This window comes from Canis lupus, chromosome 6 (assembly GCF_003254725.2).
Source record: "Canis lupus dingo isolate Sandy chromosome 6, ASM325472v2, whole genome shotgun sequence".
Lineage (NCBI taxonomy): Eukaryota > Metazoa > Chordata > Mammalia > Carnivora > Canidae > Canis > Canis lupus.
This window is the reverse complement of record NC_064248.1, coordinates 11386133-11404548: the sequence shown is the minus strand read 5'-3', so window position 1 is coordinate 11404548 and position 18416 is coordinate 11386133. Positions and strand designations below refer to the sequence as shown.

Sequence of the window (18416 nt, the reverse complement as noted above, 5' to 3'; positions counted from 1 at the left end):
ACTCCAGGATCATGCCCTGTGCCGAAGGCAGGCGCTAAACCGCTGAGCTACCCAGGGATCCCCCGAAAAATTTCTAAGACACTAATTATTGGCTCTGCCCAACAACTTATTTGTAATCATGTTGCTCGGTAAAATCAGATGGTAAATTTAGTCTGCATGTAACCTGCAGGGGAAAAGTAATGAAAATTCCACTTTATAGATGACCATAGCACTGGTCTGAGTCTGTGGGGCCACCTTCACAAAATACCATAGACTGGTGGCTTGAACAGTAGACTCTGACTTTTTCACAGTCTCGGAGGCTGGAAGTCCGAGATTGAGATGCCAGCATGGCTGGGTTCTGGTGGGACCTCTCTTCCCAACTTATAAATGGCCTTCTTCTCACTGTGTCCCCACATGGCAGAGAAGAAGCAGGAGATAGTTCCCTGGTGTCTCTTCTCATAAGGGCATTAGCTCCATCAGATGAGAGCCCCGCCCAAATGACCTCACCTGACCCTAACTGCCTCCCAAAGGCCCCCGGTTCCTTTTTTTTTTTTTTTTTTAAATAAAGATTTTATGTATTTATTCGTGAGAGAGGGGGTGGGCAGAGACATAGGCAGAGGGAGAAGTAGGCTCCATGCAGGGGCTCCAACGTAGGTCTCGATCCCGGGACCCCAGGATCACGCCCTGGGCCAAAGGCAGGTGCTCAACCACTGAGCCACCCAGGCATCCCCCAAAGGCCCCGCTTTCTTATACCATCACACAGGGTCAGAGCTTCAAGATCAGAATTTTGGGGAAACACAAACATTCAGTCCATAACAGCACTGAGTGATGTCATATGTGGGCTTGGGAAACAGGCTATCATCAGAGTAAAGACTTCCAGGCCAGTAGGAAATATTTTAAGTCACAGAGTGGTAACATTTTGAGCAAGGAGCTTTTGTTTGTGCAGATACATTAGATACCCAGTAGTAGCAGTCGGGGTTATAAGTGAGCAAGAGGAAAGATCAGTTCAATCAAAGAAGCTGGAAACATACTACAGCTTCTCTTTTATTCCCAGTCTCCTTGGAATGTCTTTAAAAATATAATGTATGGCTCTATAACAAGCACGAGTTCACTTAGAGGACTAGAAGTTGAGGGAACCCTGAAAGATAAAAAGATGAATGGTAGCCCAATGCACATCAGAAAAGAATTGCCGTGGGATGTGAGAACCACATCAGGGGTTCAGCTCATTCAGGGCAGCACGTTTGGGGCTTGAGACCATTGAGGGGATATCCAGACCACTTACCCTTGGCTGAGCTTGCACCAAGTAGTGGTGTGTGCCTCCACGTGGGAGATGGAGGTGTCTCTTCTCTGCTGGCCTCATGGAGGAGGAGGAGGAGGAGAAACACTTGTTCTGGAGACCAGCTTCTGAGCACCCCAATGGCCGCATCACTTGCTCCAGAAACAAATGGCGTTTAGGGAGACTATCAGAGATTCTTAAATACTAAGGTGAACACCCAGCCAGGAATCATTGAATGTATAAGCTGTTCGACCCCATGAGAGAGAAGTCAAACTCCACAGCGGAACTAACATAGGAGGAAACATTAAAAGTAAGATGTTATGTATATTATAAATATCATCAGAGATGATAGGGTGTTGGCTTATCCTTGGTGCAAAAACGAGGAGTTGTGGGAAAGATCCGGTGAAGTGAAGAACCAAAGCCCTGTGAAAACCCACAGTGTGGGGCAGGATCAGGGACGCTGGCAGGGTGGATGGTGATGCTCCCTCCATATTTTCCATAGCTCTGTGTGGACTCATGGGGGGTGTGGGGGGCAGGTCTGGCAGCTCGGATTTTATCCCATAGAAGTTCCAGGAGGAGAAGCTAGAAGACAGTGGGGGATGTATTTCAAATTATATTGGAGTATTTCAGAACTAGATTAAGAGAAAATTCTCAAATTCAAAGGGCTCACTAAATGCCAAGCAGGATAAAATTATCAGAGACTGATCCATAGAAATATCAAGTAAAATACCAGAAAGCTTGTGAATAAAGAGAAACTCACTGACTTTCCAGAACGGAAAGACCAGATGATCTAGGAAGAAACCAGAATCTCACCAGAAACACTGGAGCAAAGACAGCAGGGAAAGTGTTTTCCAAGGTCTGAGGAAGTGTGATTTAAAATCTGGAGTTCTGGGGAGGCTCGTGTGGAGCTGCGAGAAACCAAATAAGATAAAAATAATAAAACCTAGAATTCTGTATATCTAGACTGTCACTTGTGTGAGGAGGCAGGTGAAGACATGTCAGATATGCAAAGGCTCACAAAAGTAACTGCTAATGCCTTCTGTGAACTCTAGAAATCACGATTGGAGCAGCACACCTGTAACCGACCCAAATCCAAGAGCAGCTGCACTATGAAACAGAGATGGAAAGAAACCAGCCAAACATATGGTTAAGTCTAAATGAGAGCTTGATTATTGAAAGAGTGTTTAACAAACTAAAACCCCCAGATTACCTCAATACAGTTGACCCGGGATCCCTGGGTGGCGCAGCGGTTTGGCGCCTGCCTTTGGCCCAGGGCGTGATCCTGGAGACCCGGGATCGAGTCCCACATCGGGCTCCCAGTGCATGGAGCCTGCTTCTCCCTCTGCCTATGTCTCTGCCTCTCTCTCTCTCTCTCTCTCTGTGACTATCATAAATTAAAAAAAAAAAAAAAAAAATACAGTTGACCCTTGAGCAGCACTGGGTTTGGGCTGCGAGGGTCCATTTACATACACATGGGTTTTTTTAAAACATATAGTACAGTACTGGAAATGTATTTTTTCTTCCTTACGATTTTCTTTGTAACAATTTCTTTTCTCCAGCTTATAAGAATGTGGTTATAATACTATGATACTATTTTAAGAATACAAATATAGAATACATGTGATGTAGAAAATGTGTGAATTGACTGCTCGTGTTATGGGTAAGGCTTCTGGTCAGCAAGAGGCTATTAGGAGTCAGATTTTTCAGGAGTCAAAGGTTACATGCAGATTTTCGACTACGTGGGGCGTGGGGGTGGGCAGTAACCCCTGTGTTGAAGGGTCAGCTGTATCCATAGCAAGGGAGAAGGGAGCAGGGAAGTAAAGGTTGGCTAAGGTTTTCTGGACATCCAAGGATGAATGTAAGTTTAAATATTAAAATTTTAAGAGTAACCATTGGAAGTTAGGGATAAGATAGGATTTCCAAACTAGGAAACATCGAATAAAGAAAACTTAATTCAACAGAAAGCTGAAAAGACATGAGAAATACCCAGTGTATGTGAAGGCTCAGGAATCAAGTGGTAGCAAATCCATAATCACCATAAATTTGTGCTCAGTTACCGCTTACAAGGCACCTTGACATCAGGTTGAAGAAACAACAATAAAGCCCAGATGTGTCCTGATGGAGACATGCACCCAGGACCCATAGCGCCAGGGTTGAAAACCAGGAAATAGGAAAAGCAGATGAGGTGTAGTGGGTTCAATGGTGGCCCCCTCCAGCAGATTCTCCTATTTGATTTCCTAAATGATATTTTAAAACATTAACCTTGTCTAATGATACCAGAACATTTACTTTCTTTCCTTAACATTTATCTAGCGTACTTGGGTCTCCAGAGTTGCTGTAATAAATGACCACAAACTCAATGGCCTGAAACAACAAGGATCAGTTGTGTCACAGGCCCAGAGGCTAGAAGTCCAAGATCCAGGTGTGGGCAGAGTGGTTCCTTCTGGAAGCTCTGATGGGGAGTCTGCTCCCTGCTTCCCTCCACGGGGGATCGTGATCCTTGGTGTTCCCTGGCTTGCCCACCACTCTACACTCAGCCTGCGTGTCACATGGATGGTGATGCCGCCACTTCTGTCCTGTATGAGGATGCATGTCCCCTGGCTCCTGTGTTGTCGTCCTCTGCTTCTGCTTCTTGATTTTTCCTCCCTGATAATAGTTCCATTCTCCTTCGTAACTGTTCTCTCAGACTCTGGGTTTTGGCTCCATTTTCTCTTCCAGTCCCTGGCCTGGGCTTACCCCTGTGGTGCTGTGTTTTCCAGTACCTCTTGCAGAGGGGAGCTGGAGCTTGATTTGGGGCTCCTCTGGCTGTCTCCCATAACCTTGAAGCACAGAAGAGATGATCTTGTTCTGGACCTACTTGCTCTTCTCAAATCTGGTTTTTCAGGCTATGCATAGCCTCCCTGAGGAGCTCCTGAGTGTTTGAATTTTAGAGCAGGTCATGAGCATCCAGAGCTCAGAAAACCTCATCTCCAGGCCCGTTCAGTTCTGGGCAGAGCGTAGGCTGATGGAGTACCTGGGACTTTGTGACTGTGGCAATTGCTGGGCCTAGGGACTCTGGGGACCTCTGGGAGGCTGGAAAGGGCATGGGGCGGGATGGATGCAAAGCCATGGCCCCAGGGAAGGTGCACAGAGAGTAACGGCAGCAGAAGGGACCTGACTACAGGACAGCCTGCAGCGGTGGTTTCATAATTGTGGGGCCCCTGTCTCGTCTTTTGGTTAGTACTGCAGCCACAGTGGTCACAAAAGACCAGGCCAAGGATGTCACCCAGATGCCAACCAGGCACCCCCCAGGGAACACCTGTATCTCTTGGGCCCTTGGTCCCAAGACCTCGGGTCCTTTGGATGCTCTCTCCCCATCCCTTGCAGTTTTGGATGGGGGGGCAGCAGGGTCTGCTGATTCTACTTACCCTTGGGACACGGAGTCAAGACAGGCAGACCAGGGCAGCTGTGGCCTTGGACCACTTTTCCAGGGATGTTAGGGGTCAGACTGTAAACTTCAGCCCCCCTCCTGCCCTGGGCTCCCCTCCCTCACAGACCAGTGCAACATCCCGAGCCCTGCTTCCCCATCCAGCATGCTTCTCTGTGGGTGAATAAACACCAGCATTGTCACTTTTGTCCCCGGCCTCGCTTTCAGGGGACTGGGTAGGATAGGAGCATACTTGGGATGGAACGCTTCCTTATACTGTGTGCATGCCTTCCCACTTAGAGGATGGTATGGCGGGGGACGGGGGGCTGGTCTTCACTTTAGCTCCCACCAGAAATAGATGAGAGTTAATTTAGGATAGTCAGACATACTGATTTTTTGGTAAACTTTTTCATTTTTTGAAGAACAGCATATGGTGCACAAACTTTGAATGCACAGCTTGACAAATTTTTACAAATTGAAATCCTTGTGTAACCCAGAGCAAGATGCGGTTATAGGGCATCAGAAATGTCTCTCTGGTGTCTCCTCCTAGTGAATGAATTCCACCCCATCACCATAGAGTGGGGTTACCTGTTTTAAAACTTCATATAAATGGAATTAAGGTACACACTGTGTCATCCTTTTACTCTATGCCATGTCTGGCAGGTTCATCGATGTTGTACGCTTATTTTCTCTTATTGCTGTATTGTGTCCCATCATATGAAATCTACCAGAATAGATTTATCTCTTCTCTTATTGATGAGATGTTGGGTTGTTTTCAGTTTTGGGGAATTTTAGATAAGGCTGCTGTAGACATTCATGTGTTTGAAAAAAATGACAAAGACTTTCAGATGGAGCACATGGCGTGAGGAAGCCCAGGTCCCGGGCATGGAGAGTTGTAGCTGGAAAATCTCTCTGAATTTGTAGAAATAACCTCCAGCAAATAGAGGACAGAATCCCCTCACCAGCTTTGCCAATGTGTATTTTGAAACCAGCTCAGAGCTGTGTCAGAGGTAAATTTTTGCTATTATTAGGGCTTCTCAGGAGAGGAGCATAGCTAATTCAGGCCAGGACAGTACCCCTGCAGCCTTTCATTTAGAAATTGTCACCTGTGCCCTTTTGGGCCTTCAGGTGGGCATGGATTTTCACCAGCTTAAGCTCATTGGCCCAGTGATCAGTTAGCATGTTCAGCCACAGCCAATACAGCTTACACAGTGGGCTCTCCTCTTACATAGCAGAGGTGGCTGAAGGGTGTCAAGTGACAGGACACAGGCCCTGTGTTCATCGGGGCCTTTCCCTGGTCCACTGGCTGTAAGGGTTCTGGTCTTCATGTCTGCATTCAAGTCAGGAAGGAAGAAGAAGGAGCAGTGGCTGCTCACGAGTCCCTTTCTATCAAGAAAGTGACAGCTTCCCCAGGCACTCCCTACAGACTTCTTCCTGATCAGATTTGTGTCACAAGGTCACTCCTAGTTGCAAGGGAAGCTGGGAATGTGATTATTTAGTGAGGAACAGCAAGGATAAAGGGGAGCTTGGGGAGGGCGTGGGTTAGCCAACCACATATGACATGTTGCTCTCACACACAAAGCAGATTGATTGTTCTTCTGAGCTTGGGAAATTTGCTATTGTTACCACCTCTGCCTTTATCATCTCCAATAACTTCCTTATAATGATTTTCTCAGTAACCCGTTTATTTGTCTTTTAGCCCATTAACGTGCCAGGAGGAATGAATGTGCTTTCCTCTGATGGACAAAGTATACTCTGGGGGGTGAGGATCAGATTGTCCTGTTGTTTTTGCCATACCCCAGCCAGTAAGATCATTACTCTGGATGTATTTCTGTCTGTGAAAAATGAGTCTGGGCGACCCTCCTAACCAGAGCTTTCTTCCTTATGTCCCTCTTCAGGGAATTCAGTTTCTAATAGAAAATGACCTGCTGCAGAACTCCCCAGAAGACGTAGCCCAGTTCCTGTATAAAGGAGAAGGCCTAAATAAGACTGTGATTGGGGACTATCTGGGTGAGAGGTAAGTTGAAGGAGAATCAACAGTGCAACCTGGTCTCGCCCTCCACATCAAGGTCTGTCACAGTTTCCTGTGGGTCCAGGGCTGTGTGGGCCACTCCCCACCACCAACTTGGCCCTATGCTCTCATGTCCTCTCTCTGCCTTTGGGGGAGGTATGGGTCTCTGGGGCCAGGTGGGGTCTGTGATCTCTGGAAGCCTTTACTCGGGAGCCACAGCAGAACTGAAACTGACGCTGCCTTTCTCTGTACCTCAGAAAGCAGCTTTTTATTTTTTTTAAGATTTATTTATTTATTTGAGGGAGACTAGGGAGCGGGAGAGGCAGAGGGAAGAGAGCACTTCAAGCAGACTCTCCACTGAGAGCATGGAAACTGACTTGAGACCTGAGATCACGACCAAAATCCAAAGCCAAAATCAAGAGTCGGACACTCAACCAACTGAGCCACCCAGGTGCCCCCTAAGAAAGCATCTTAATCTTCTTTTCACGTTTTGCCCCAAAATAGACCAGATTTCTTCATGATTTTCTTCCCCTGTTGCTTGGGGGTGATGAGTGAAGGTGGGAAGTTATTAATTTTTTAAATGGAGAGAAGCTGGTCAGATTTTACATTCCCAGCTTTCTCCAGTTAGTCCATTTGCTGTGCTTAGCACAGGTTAGGGCAGGAATCATGTCCCCTGAGTCAAGGACCAAACAAGAGAGTTTTTAAACAAGAGCCTAACAGTTGTTCAACCAGAGTGGTTTCTGTTTCTAGCTTTTTATTAAAAATACTTGGTCAAAAGTGGAAAGCTGAACACTTAACTCATTCTGTGAGGCCACCACTACCTGATACCCAAACCAAAGACCTCACAATAAAAAAAACACAAAACAGTAGATAGACCAGTATCTCCTATGACTATTGAAGCAAAAATTCGCAATTCAATATTAGTAAATTAAATCCAGCAATATGTAAAAATGACTCTACACTAATACATTCATCCCCATGCATACATTCATTATTCTGTGAATGCAAGGTTAGTTCAGCATGCAAAAGTCAAAGCGATAGACCATTTCAATACAATAAAGAGTAAAACCCACATGATCATCCTAATAGATGCTGGAAAGGCATTTAACAGCATTCACTGCTTCAGGACAGAAGCACTCAACAAGCCAGGAAAAGACAGGAACTTCCTCAATATGATGTAGGGCACCTGTAAAACTTACAAGTTCACTTCATGCATTCTCCTAAGAAGAACAAGATAAGGTTGACTGTTCTCACCACTTCTCTTTGACATGGTACTGGCAGTTCTAGTTAGGCAAGAGAATGAAATTAAAAGCATCTAGTTTGGGGGATCCCTGGGTGGCTCAGCAGTTTAGTGCCTGCCTTCGGCCCAGGGCATGATCCTAGAGTCCCGGGATCGAGTCCCACGTCGGGCTCCTTGCATGGAGCCTGCTTCTCCCTCTGCCTGTGTCTTTGCCTCCCTCTCTCTTTGTCTTTCATGAATAAATAAATAAAATCTTAAAAAAAAAAAGCATCTACTTTGGAAAGGAAGAAATAAAACTGTTTGTAGAGGACTTAATTGTATATGTAGAAAATCCTGAGGAATCACTAAAAGCATTATTAATAAGTTCAGTAAGGCTGCAGGATATAAGATTATTATGTCAAATTCAATTATAGTTCTAAATGGTGGCAATGAGCAAGCTTGGAAAAGCTATTAAGAAAAACAACTCTCTTTTATAATAGCATTAGAAGGAATAAAATACTTGGGAATGGATTTAACAAAAGCATAAAATTTTTATTCTGAACTATAAAACTGAAAAAAAAAAAAGACCTACATAAATGGAAAGATGGCCCATGTTCATGGATGGGAAGACTTAGTAGTACAAAGATGGCAGTACCACCTACCTTGATCTGCAGATTTAACTCATTCCCTATCAAGATCCTAGCTTACTTCTTTGTAGAAGTTGACAAACTCATCCTAAAATTAATGTAGACATTCATGGGACCCAAAATAGCCACAATCTTGGAAAGAAGAGAGTTTTGCAGAACCTACATTTTATGATTTTAAGACAGATTAAAGCTAAAATAGTCAAGATGGCATGATACTGGTGTAAGAGTATACTTCTAGGTCATGGAATAGAATGGAGAATCTAAAAATAAACCCTTAAATTTACTGTGAGATGATTTTCTTTTTAAGATTTTACTTATTTGAGAGAGAGAGAGCGAGCACAAGTAAGGGAGAGGCAGAGAGGCTTGACACTGGGCATGATCCTGGGACCCTGAGATCTCATGACCTAAGTCTAAGGTAGCTTAACAGAACCATCCAGAATCACTCCTGTCAAATGATTTTCAGTAACGTTATCAGGACAGTTCAGTGGGGGAAAGAAGAATCTTTTTTAACAAATGATCTGGGATACCTGGATATCCACATGTAAAAGAATACCACTGGACCACTCACCATATGCAAAAATTAAACTGGATCAGAGGCCTACATTTAAGAAGGAAACTATAAAACACTTAGAAGAAAATGTTAGGGGTAAATCTTTGTGACCTTGGATTAGGCAAGAGTTTCTTAGATGTGACACCAAAAACATAAATAGCAAAAAAAAACAAAAACAAAAACCTAGGTAAATGGGACATCATCAAAATTGAAAACTTGGGGATCCCTGGGTGGCGCAGCGGTTTGGCGCCTGCCTTTGGCCCAGGGTGCGATCCTGGAGACCCGGGATCGAATCCCACGTCAGGCTCCCGGTGCATGGAGCCTGCTTCTCCCTCTGCCTGTGTCTCTGCCTCATTCTCTCTCTCTCTCTGTGACTATCACAAATAATAAATAAAAATTAAAAAAATATATATATATTTAAAAAAAAAATTGAAAACTTGTGTTTCAAAGGATGTCATCAAGAAGGTGAAGAGGCAATCTACAAAATAGAAATCTTTCCAAGTCATGTATAAGTCTGAGAAGGACTGCTATCTAGAATATATAAAGAACTCTTACAACTCAGTAACAAGACAATTACAAATGAGAAACATCTGAATGGACATTTCTCCAAAGAAGATGTGTAAATATATGATAAGGCCATAAGCACACGACAGGATGTTCAGCATCCTTAGCCCCCATCAGGGAGCTACAGATCAAAACCATAGTGAGCTGCCATTTCACACCCACTGGGATGTCTGTAATCATAATAAAAAGATAATAAGCATTGCCAAGGATGTGAAAAAATCAGACCTCTTACACACTGCTTGTAGGATAAGCGATGCAGTAGCTGTGAGAAGTAGTTGGCAGCTCTTCAAAATACTAATGTCCCCACGTGACCCAGTAATTCTACTCCTAGGTATACACCCAAGATAAGTAAAAACATACATCTGCACGAACCCGGACCAATGTTTGTAGCCACATTATTCTTGTTAGCCAAAAAGTGAAAGCAGTTCAAATGTCCATCAACTTAGATGTCCCTCAACTGGTGGATAAATAAGATGTGGTACATCCATACTATGGAATATTAATTGGTAAAAGGAGAAACAGAGTGCTGGTACGTGCTACCACGTGGATGAAAACAGGGAGATAATAGAAGAAGCCAGTTGCAGAAGACCATGTGTTGTGTTCCTCCCTTTACGTGAAGTGCTTGAGACAGGTGAAATGAAAGTGCTTGGGATTGGGGTAATGAAAGTCTTCAGAAATTGATAATGGTAACAGTTGTACACATCTGTGAATATATTAAAAGCCATTGAAAAGTATGCTTGAAATAGGACAATTGCATGGGATGTGAATTATGTTCGGACAAAGCTGCTAAAAACAAACCCACAGAAAACCTGAACAGTGGCCCAGGGGTTGCAGCACTTCATTTAATCGTCTGTGCCATGAGGTCTAGAGTCTGAATTCTCCATCGTTTGGTGGCAAGTGCATGAGATGAACTATGACATTTGTGTAATACGAAGTCTGGCAGTTCCTGTTGCTAGAAGTACTGAGTGTCTGCAGGTTTTGAGTTCCACAAAAATACTAAGTTCTGAGTCCATGCCAGGCTCTGTTTTAGGCACATGGGTTGTGGTGTTAAAAAAGAAAAGATGGATTCATCCACTCGAGCCATATTCTGCTGGCATGATATAGGCAGTCTGTAATAAGAATAATAAATGTGAAAACCATTTCTGTCCTATTTTAGAAGGTGTTAGGGCAAAGGATGAAAGGAAAGTGGAAGCAGATAGGGGTGTTAATAGCCCCAAGTCTGAGAACGAACTTGCAATGCAATACATCTTAACTTCCAGTTAGGCAAAATGGAAAACCACAAGCACCTGCTGGATGTAGGAAATATCTTTCTTTTGAGATGATTGAGAAATTCTGTGCAGTGGACTTGGACTGTGTTTGCTTTCTTTCCCAGGGACGACTTTAATATTAAAGTTCTCCAGGCGTTTGTCGAACTCCATGAGTTTGCTGATCTGAACCTTGTCCAAGCCTTAAGGTAAGTGTCAGAGTCTCGGCTGTTAGCGGGGAGGTGCTGGAGCAGGAGGCCGGGGCTCACCCCCAGAGGAGAGGGTGTTGCCCAAGGGTCTGGGTAGGCGTTCACGGACCGAGCTTGTGCTCGCCTTGGTGGGACCGCTGGGTGTGCGTGCCGTTCCCCACTCCTTTGCTTCTCCCTCATCTCAGTTGGTACTCAGTAGTCAGTGCATACTTTCTTCCCACTGCTGCAGCAGAGTCTTGGGGCGGCCTAGGCATGGGTCTGCTTCCTGGGGCATCTGATCTCAGATGCCTGCCTCGTGGACGCCCCAGCGTGGGTGGGGAGCGTGTGGACGGCCTGCTGTCAGAGGCTGCCCTCTAGTCCCTGCCTTGTCCAGGCAAAGCCAGCCATCATTACATGTCATAGGGGTGAATGCAAGAGGATGGCCCTTGTGTGGCCCTGAGGTTTTGCCGGCCACCATGGTAGAGGTGCCAGGTCATCCCTCTGGATGTCCACTCGAGGCATCGTCCTGTACACTCTGCTCTTCCTGCACCACCAAGAGGATCCGGTTTCCTTCCTGGTGTCCCAGCTGAGGCTCCGATGGCTGTCCCCCAAGCCAGGGCCATGCAGTCTCCATTGCGACTACTTCCTGCTCTGTGGCTGCAAAGTGTGTGACTGACCATGTTTCTGTCCTGCTCTTGGCCCTTGTCCCCATACGGCTTCCGCAAGTTGCACAGAGCTGGGGGTGGCTTTGCTGTCTGCCATTTGTCCTCTTCGGTGCCTCAGCTGGCCTGGGCTGAAGGAGGTGCTGACAACTCTGCAACACAGAGACACAGGCCTGGCGAGTCTGGGGTGTGGTCATGGCAGCCAGGGTTCCCTTTCTTTTAGCTGGTCAGTCTCTGGCTGGAGCCAGGGGTCCCCGACGTGCTCCTGCGGGTGGTGCCGGCTGTCCCTGGGTGGACAGTTGAGGGCAGCAAGTGGCGGCCGCCACGTTGCTCCTGCGGGTCCTGGGGCTCTGCCCCCAGTGCCTCCCTCTGCCATCCAGGGGCTGCCTGGAGCATTCCCTGGTTGGGGGTCCTCTAGAGGGAGAGACACCATCATCCCCTGGTGTTGGTGTCTTCGCAGGCAGTTCTTGTGGAGCTTTCGACTTCCGGGGGAGGCTCAGAAGATCGACCGCATGATGGAGGCGTTTGCGTCCCGCTATTGCCTGTGCAACCCGGGCGTTTTCCAGTCCACAGGTCGGTGAGGGTTGGGCCCCAGCACTGTGCGCCTCTGCCGGGTGGAGGGGGTGCCTCTGGCCGGGCAGGCGGCTGAGCGCCCCGGCTCCCTCTGTCCTCTTTCAGACACCTGCTATGTGCTGTCGTTTGCCATCATCATGCTCAACACCAGCCTCCACAACCACAATGTGCGGGACAAGCCCACGGCTGAGCGCTTCGTCACCATGAACCGTGGCATCAATGAGGGAGGGGATCTCCCGGAGGAGCTGCTGCGGGTGAGCTTCCCTCTTCCACGGAACTGGCCCTCGCCCCTCAGGAGCTGCCACCGCCGCCCCTTAACCTTCAGGCACCTCGTGGCCCTGGTCCCGCTGAGCCTGGCGCCCTCGGGGACACAGTGCTGACTGGGCCCTCCCCACCCCTGGCCCCCGGCTGCATCCCTGAGACCATTGTCCCCGTGCTCCTCGCAGAACTTATACGAGAGTATCAAGAACGAGCCGTTTAAGATCCCCGAGGATGATGGCAATGACCTGACACACACGTTCTTCAACCCTGACCGTGAGGGCTGGCTCCTGAAGCTGGGTGAGTGGCGGCCAGCAGGTGGGCCCCGCGCTCGGAGCCCCCAGCCCTCGGCCCCCAAGGCCCCCGACCAAAGGCAGAACCGCTAGAAGCAAGGGCTGTTGGGCCGAGTCCGCCCACGGTAGCCGGCCGCACGCCCCAGACTTGATGGCTGCTGCTTTGAGCCCTGCCCTGTCCGAACGAGGCCATCTTGTCAGTGTCCACGGCAGAGAGTAACGCCCGGGCTGCACGAGCGTCCGAGAAAACTGCTCACTTAGCATCCAGATAGACCCAAGCAGTTTTCTGTACCAGAGGCAGGTGCATTTACTGCGAGAACCTGCGTGCCTTTCTCTTGGTTTGGTGTGGCTGATTTTTGATGAGTGGTTTAAATGTGCCTTCTTGTTTTCCTTCTGCCTGTGGCTCCCACCTTTCTGTTCTGTGACGGGCTGTCCCTGCTTGTTCTGCGTTAGGAGGTACGTACCCAGTGGCTTCCTGCCCCTTCCCCAGCTGCTCATTCCTCTCTCAGTTTCTCTCCCCCGTTGGTCTGTGTGAAGCTCTGATTTGTGGCTGCCATTCATCTGACCCATGTGGCTTTGGACTTGCCGGGGTTAGCTTCATGCAGGGTGCAGCGAATGTGACACCTACACCTCCGGGGCCGGGCGAGGCATGGCTGGAATGCCAGCCTTTCTGCGCCCGGGAGCGCATGGGAATGCCGTGTGGGAACGAGCTTGCCCCTCAGTGTCCTTAGGGCCTGAGCAGCCACGAGACTGCTGGTTGCCTGCTCCATTCCCGTACATCACCGGTTGCCTCTCATACTAACCAAACAGCGCATGTTTGCACCACCCTTGGACGGAATCCGGAAATGTTTAAAAGGCTTCCTAACCATTGACAAAGAAGTACAGAAACATTGATATTTTCTGGGCAATTTAATGAATTGTTAGGGTGGGGTGTTTTGTTTTGTTTTTACTCTGGGGAGATTGGGATTTCTGCCTTACTGTGACATGAGAGCCTGTGAGACGTGACAACTGTGTACCATCCGGGCACTCTGAGAACATACTGTAAGACATCAAGAAGTCCGGCAACTTTGTGTTTTTAATCAAGTGTGGGTAAGAGGCATGAAGGTGTGTGCTGGGGCTCAGCCATTCTGATTTGGGGTCTTGCTCTGACTTCTCTGCCTGTGCTGCCAGTTAGGGGAGTTCTAGATCTTTGTCTGCAAACTCAGAGCCCTAAGCGTGGACTTGAATGCTTTCATGGATTTCGAGATGCATCTCTGAGGTCACGTCACACCTGTGGCCCTGGGGTGAGGGCAGAGGAGGGATGTGTCTGACACACCAGCAGCTGCACTTGGGTCCCTCCTGTTCCTGCACGGCCAGGGAATGCCCCTCGTGTGACGGTGACAGTGACAGTGCAAGCCTGCCTGGCAGTTGGTGTGGCCTCAGCACCAGTGGGAGATGCTCCTGCTTCTAAAGACAGAACAAAATGAGGGAGGTAAAGGCACAGCAGGCCTTATTTTCCAACCTGTGTTCTGGTTGTACATGTAAGCAGTGCCCAGAGCACCCTTAGGGGCCACAGAGCTGGCTTGGGTGCTGGGTAGGTGCCCAAGGGGCCCCATACAGCCAGACATGGCCGTGGCACAGCGGGTAGGTGGGAGGACCAAAGTCTGCTCCTTCCATGTTCCGCCGCTGCGTGCGTGCGTGCGTGCGTGTGTGTGTGTGTGTAAGTTATGGCACTGGTGTTCTCATTAGCTGTCACAGACCTAGCAGTGATGGTACTGCCCAGACCTTGAGCTGGCCAGCCCAGTGACTGCCCAGGAGCCACCTTCCCAGAGCGCCAGCAAGCCTGCTGCTGCCTCCCTCTGGCCCAGGCAACCTCTGTACCCGCTGTGTTCACAGAGCTGTAGCCGTCCAGAGAGCACATTTCCCCAGGTTGGTCTGCTCTCCAGAGCTGCTGAGGCCTGGAGACCATCCTGCCCACAGGCCGCCTCCCCGCAGTATTGACACTGGCCTGGCTACTGAGGGGCAGCCGGTTGGTGTTGGGCTCTGAAGACCAAGAAAGCAGTAAATTTGCTGGAAGCCGATGCTAAAGATGCGTTAGCTTGGCCTGGGTTAGCTCTGGGCCCTTATCCAGCACAGGGCAGACCGAGGCCTGGACACAGAAGTGCTTGGCCAGAGACCTATGACACAAGGGTAGGAAACAGCGTGTGTTCTGTGCATGTGCTTAGATAGGAACAGAGGTCACCGGGTGGCCTTGCTTTGTGTTTCTCATAAAAAATGTAGTCTTAGGGCAGGTGGCACTTTCAAAAGGCCTGCATGCTTTGTGAGAGCATGGGAGCATTGTAGCATTTCTTCATGATGGTCAAGTAAAGGCCTTATAGTCGCTGAATTTTGAGAATGGATCAGTTGTGTTGAAAACAGGAACGTGGATCAGACTTGACCTGTCCTGCAGAAAACCTGTTGCAGGGTAATGGGTGCCCACATGCCGTGTGCCCACATGCTGTGTGCTAGTTCCATGGAACGGCCATGGAACTAGCAGGAAGTTCACAGGGTGGAGAAGCAAGGCTCCTTTCTGCAGGAGTGAGAGAGAGTGAGTGTGTGTGTGTGTGTGTGTCCATCCCCATCTCCTGAAGCTCAGCCAGGAACACACATATGCAGAGCTTGTCTGTTCCCTTGCAGCAAAACCTGGGGTGGCTCCAACACCAAAAGTGTAGCCGCCTCCCCATGCCTGCCCCTGCTGGGCAGGCCCTGAGCTGTAAGGGTACCTACGGCTGGGCTGGGAGGCCCTCTGGCTGTGACAACTGGACCAGGGTTGGGGCTCCCCTGGACGTGCCACTGAGCGCAGGAGCAGTGGGGCAGGAGCCCAGGGGCAAAGTGCTGAGAAGCCTTCCTGGACCGCCTGCGGTGGGGCCTGGAGGTGAGTGGAACACCTAGACCGCCACCTAGTGACCCAGTGACAGGAGCGTGGACAGAAGAGCAGGTGCTGGACAAGTGGATGGTGCAGGACTCCTGGGAGGATTCTCCAAGAACTGCTTGTGGGGCGAGCAGAGGGAAGGTGCTGGCAGGAGAGTTGGAGCTGCCGCTGGCATGTCAGCCAGAAGGAAGGGCAGGGGCAGGGAGGGGAGCCAGGAGGAGGCCATGGAGGCCACCGAGGGATTGGGGTCTTCAGCTGGGGGTGGGAGCCTTTGGCAGCTTCAGACATCAAGAGCTGGGATGAACTTGTCCTCTCAAGGGACGCCTGTGGCTGCTGTTTGGAGACAGTGGTGAGGCTGACAGGGGCCAGAGAAAGACCTCGTGGGGGCAGGGGATGTACCTGGAGAGAGTCCGTGCTGTCCTATCACTGGAGGACTTTGGGACAGGGGTCTCCTGGGTCCCTGCCCTGTGAACTTGGGCTTCCCTGGGGTGCTTCGGGAGGTTGGAGAATAAACAGGGCTCCTCTACCCAGCTCTGTGCTGGCTCTTCAGAAGAACAGATGAGGCCTGGTCCAGGGGGAGCAGAGGATTCCAGGGAAGCCCCGAGAGTCTCAGGGTAGCTGCACAGGGGTGTGGGGAGCAGGGGTCCAGCTGGGGCTCAGAGAGACACTGGGGGATGGGGAGGGGACATGTCTGTAGGCCTGGGGGTGTGGAGGGGGCAACAGGAATCTGGGTAAGGCACACAGACCCTTCAGACAGGGAGCAGTAGTGAGGTGGCTGGAGCTGGGGGTGTCGGTCAGAGACGGGGGGAGACATAGCAGGCCTGCCTTCCCCGCACAGCTGAGGCCCTGTCCCCACTGCCAGGCATCCCATCCCACACACCAGCTTCTCCGGTCAGATGTTGGCCTGCCCACGGCCGTCCAGAGGAGGTCCAATGTCTGTTCAGTGAGGCAGGGCTGAGGGATCCCAGAGGGACCTCCCTGGGACCTGGCCCAGTGGCACCAAATCCCAGTGGTCATGCCTCTCCCCCTGAAGTGGGGTGTCCTCCCTGCCTGGATTTCTGCAGACATTATGACTGGGAGGCCGTCCTGCCTCAGCCCCAGGCTGAACTGGGAAGCTGGCAAGTGTGCCTTCCTGTCCCTCCTGACCCCTTCCCCCCACGTGACCCACACAGCCTTCCTCCCCTCCTCCTGTCTGCACACCCTCGTCCCTCAGCCCCGACAGCCCTCACCTGCTCACATAACAGAGAAAGGTGGGTGAGCTGCGCCCGGATGCCACCTCAGGCGAGACAGAGTAGGGAGATCCACTCCTGCCCACGTACCGCTTGATCCTGCTACCATGTGTGTGTTTTTCTCGTAGATTGTGTTTTCTTGAACTTTATGTCAGAAGCCAGGGTTGGAAATTGAAGCCCATTTTGTGCTGAATATTTAAGGGTAAAAGATTTCCTTTTCTGTAGTGAAAGGAGAAGAGATGCAGACGAGCTGTGTGTGTGCGCGCGTGTGTGTGTTTACATGTGTGTCTTGATCTTGTTAAGAGATTAATTCAATCGAGTAATTCCCCGGACTGAGGAATAATTGATCCTGATGGATCCCAGGGCCACCCAGAGACCTGAGGTAACAGGATTACAACCCGGACAGGCCCGGGGAGTGGCACTGACTTCATCCTGTTGTCATTTCCATGCGGGGATATTAAGCCCATTCATCACCACTAACGTTTCCAGAAAGCCGGTTTGGAGAGCAATTGAATTTAGTAGGGGGCTCAGGTGGCCGTGGCCGTGGTAGGGGCGCCGATGATGGCCCCGGGTGGGGGTGCATGTGGGGCCCTGGCAGCGCCCTGCGCCCGCTTGTCACCAGCCAGGCCACAAGGCTTGTCTAGGCCTTGGCTAAGTGTTGAGTGGAATGTCCAACGTTTTCACGAGGAAGGGAGCGTAAAACCGAGCTTGGTTCCTGGTGGCATTTCTGAAAATATGGTAATTTCTGTAGGTCCCAGTTCCGAGCAGCTGGGGCTCTGACTCACGGGGTCCTTCTGCTTCTAGGAGGGCGGGTGAAGACCTGGAAGCGGCGGTGGTTCATCCTCACCGACAACTGCCTCTATTACTTCGAGTACACGACAGTAAGTATGGGGCGGGCTGCGGTGCCCCGGGGACCAGGCCCCTGGCACAGACCTGAGCAAGGCTGGCCATGCGCTCTTCTCTCCTAGGACAAGGAGCCCAGGGGCATCATTCCCCTGGAAAACCTCAGCATCAGAGAGGTGGAGGACCCCCGGAAACCGGTAAGCGGGGCTCCCTCTTGCTGCCCCTGCCCTTGGGTGGCCCCGGCGCAGGGTGACGGCCCTCTGTCTCCACCAGAACTGTTTCGAGCTTTATAACCCGAGCCATAAGGGCCAGGTCATCAAGGCCTGTAAAACGGAGGCGGACGGCCGAGTGGTGGAGGGGAACCACGTCGTGTACCGGATCTCTGCCCCGAGCCCTGAGGAGAAGGAAGAGTGGATGAAATCCATCAGGTGCGTGCCCCAAGCCCCTGCTCAGAGCCCCAGGGCCCCGTCCTGTCCCCGAGTGTGTGCGCCTGCACGTGTGGAAGGACATGCATGTAAGTGTACGTGTGCATGTGGGAGTGCACATCCATGTGAGTGTATGCCGGTACATGTGGGAGTGCACGA

At 50.0% G+C, this 18416-nt stretch overlaps 1 protein-coding gene across 4 annotated transcripts in view; it reads left to right on the top strand.

The window, feature by feature from the left end:
• CYTH3 (cytohesin 3) overlaps positions 1-18416 on the top strand; it is a 98246-nt gene that overhangs the window by 76965 nt on the left and 2865 nt on the right. For 3 of the 4 annotated variants that reach the window (XM_049111152.1, XM_025426241.3, XM_049111151.1), the window contains 8 exons: positions 6560-6678; positions 11025-11105; positions 12207-12319; positions 12425-12573; positions 12766-12877; positions 17794-17870; positions 17958-18029; positions 18106-18260. In XM_049111152.1, the coding sequence (XP_048967109.1) occupies positions 6560-6678; positions 11025-11105; positions 12207-12319; positions 12425-12573; positions 12766-12877; positions 17794-17870; positions 17958-18029; positions 18106-18260 (878 nt within the window). Of the gene's footprint in view, positions 1-2308; positions 2402-6559; positions 6679-11024; positions 11106-12206; positions 12320-12424; positions 12574-12765; positions 12878-17793; positions 17871-17957; positions 18030-18105; positions 18261-18416 lie in introns of those variants that run through there. The other variant, XM_049111153.1, reaches the window with a different exon arrangement.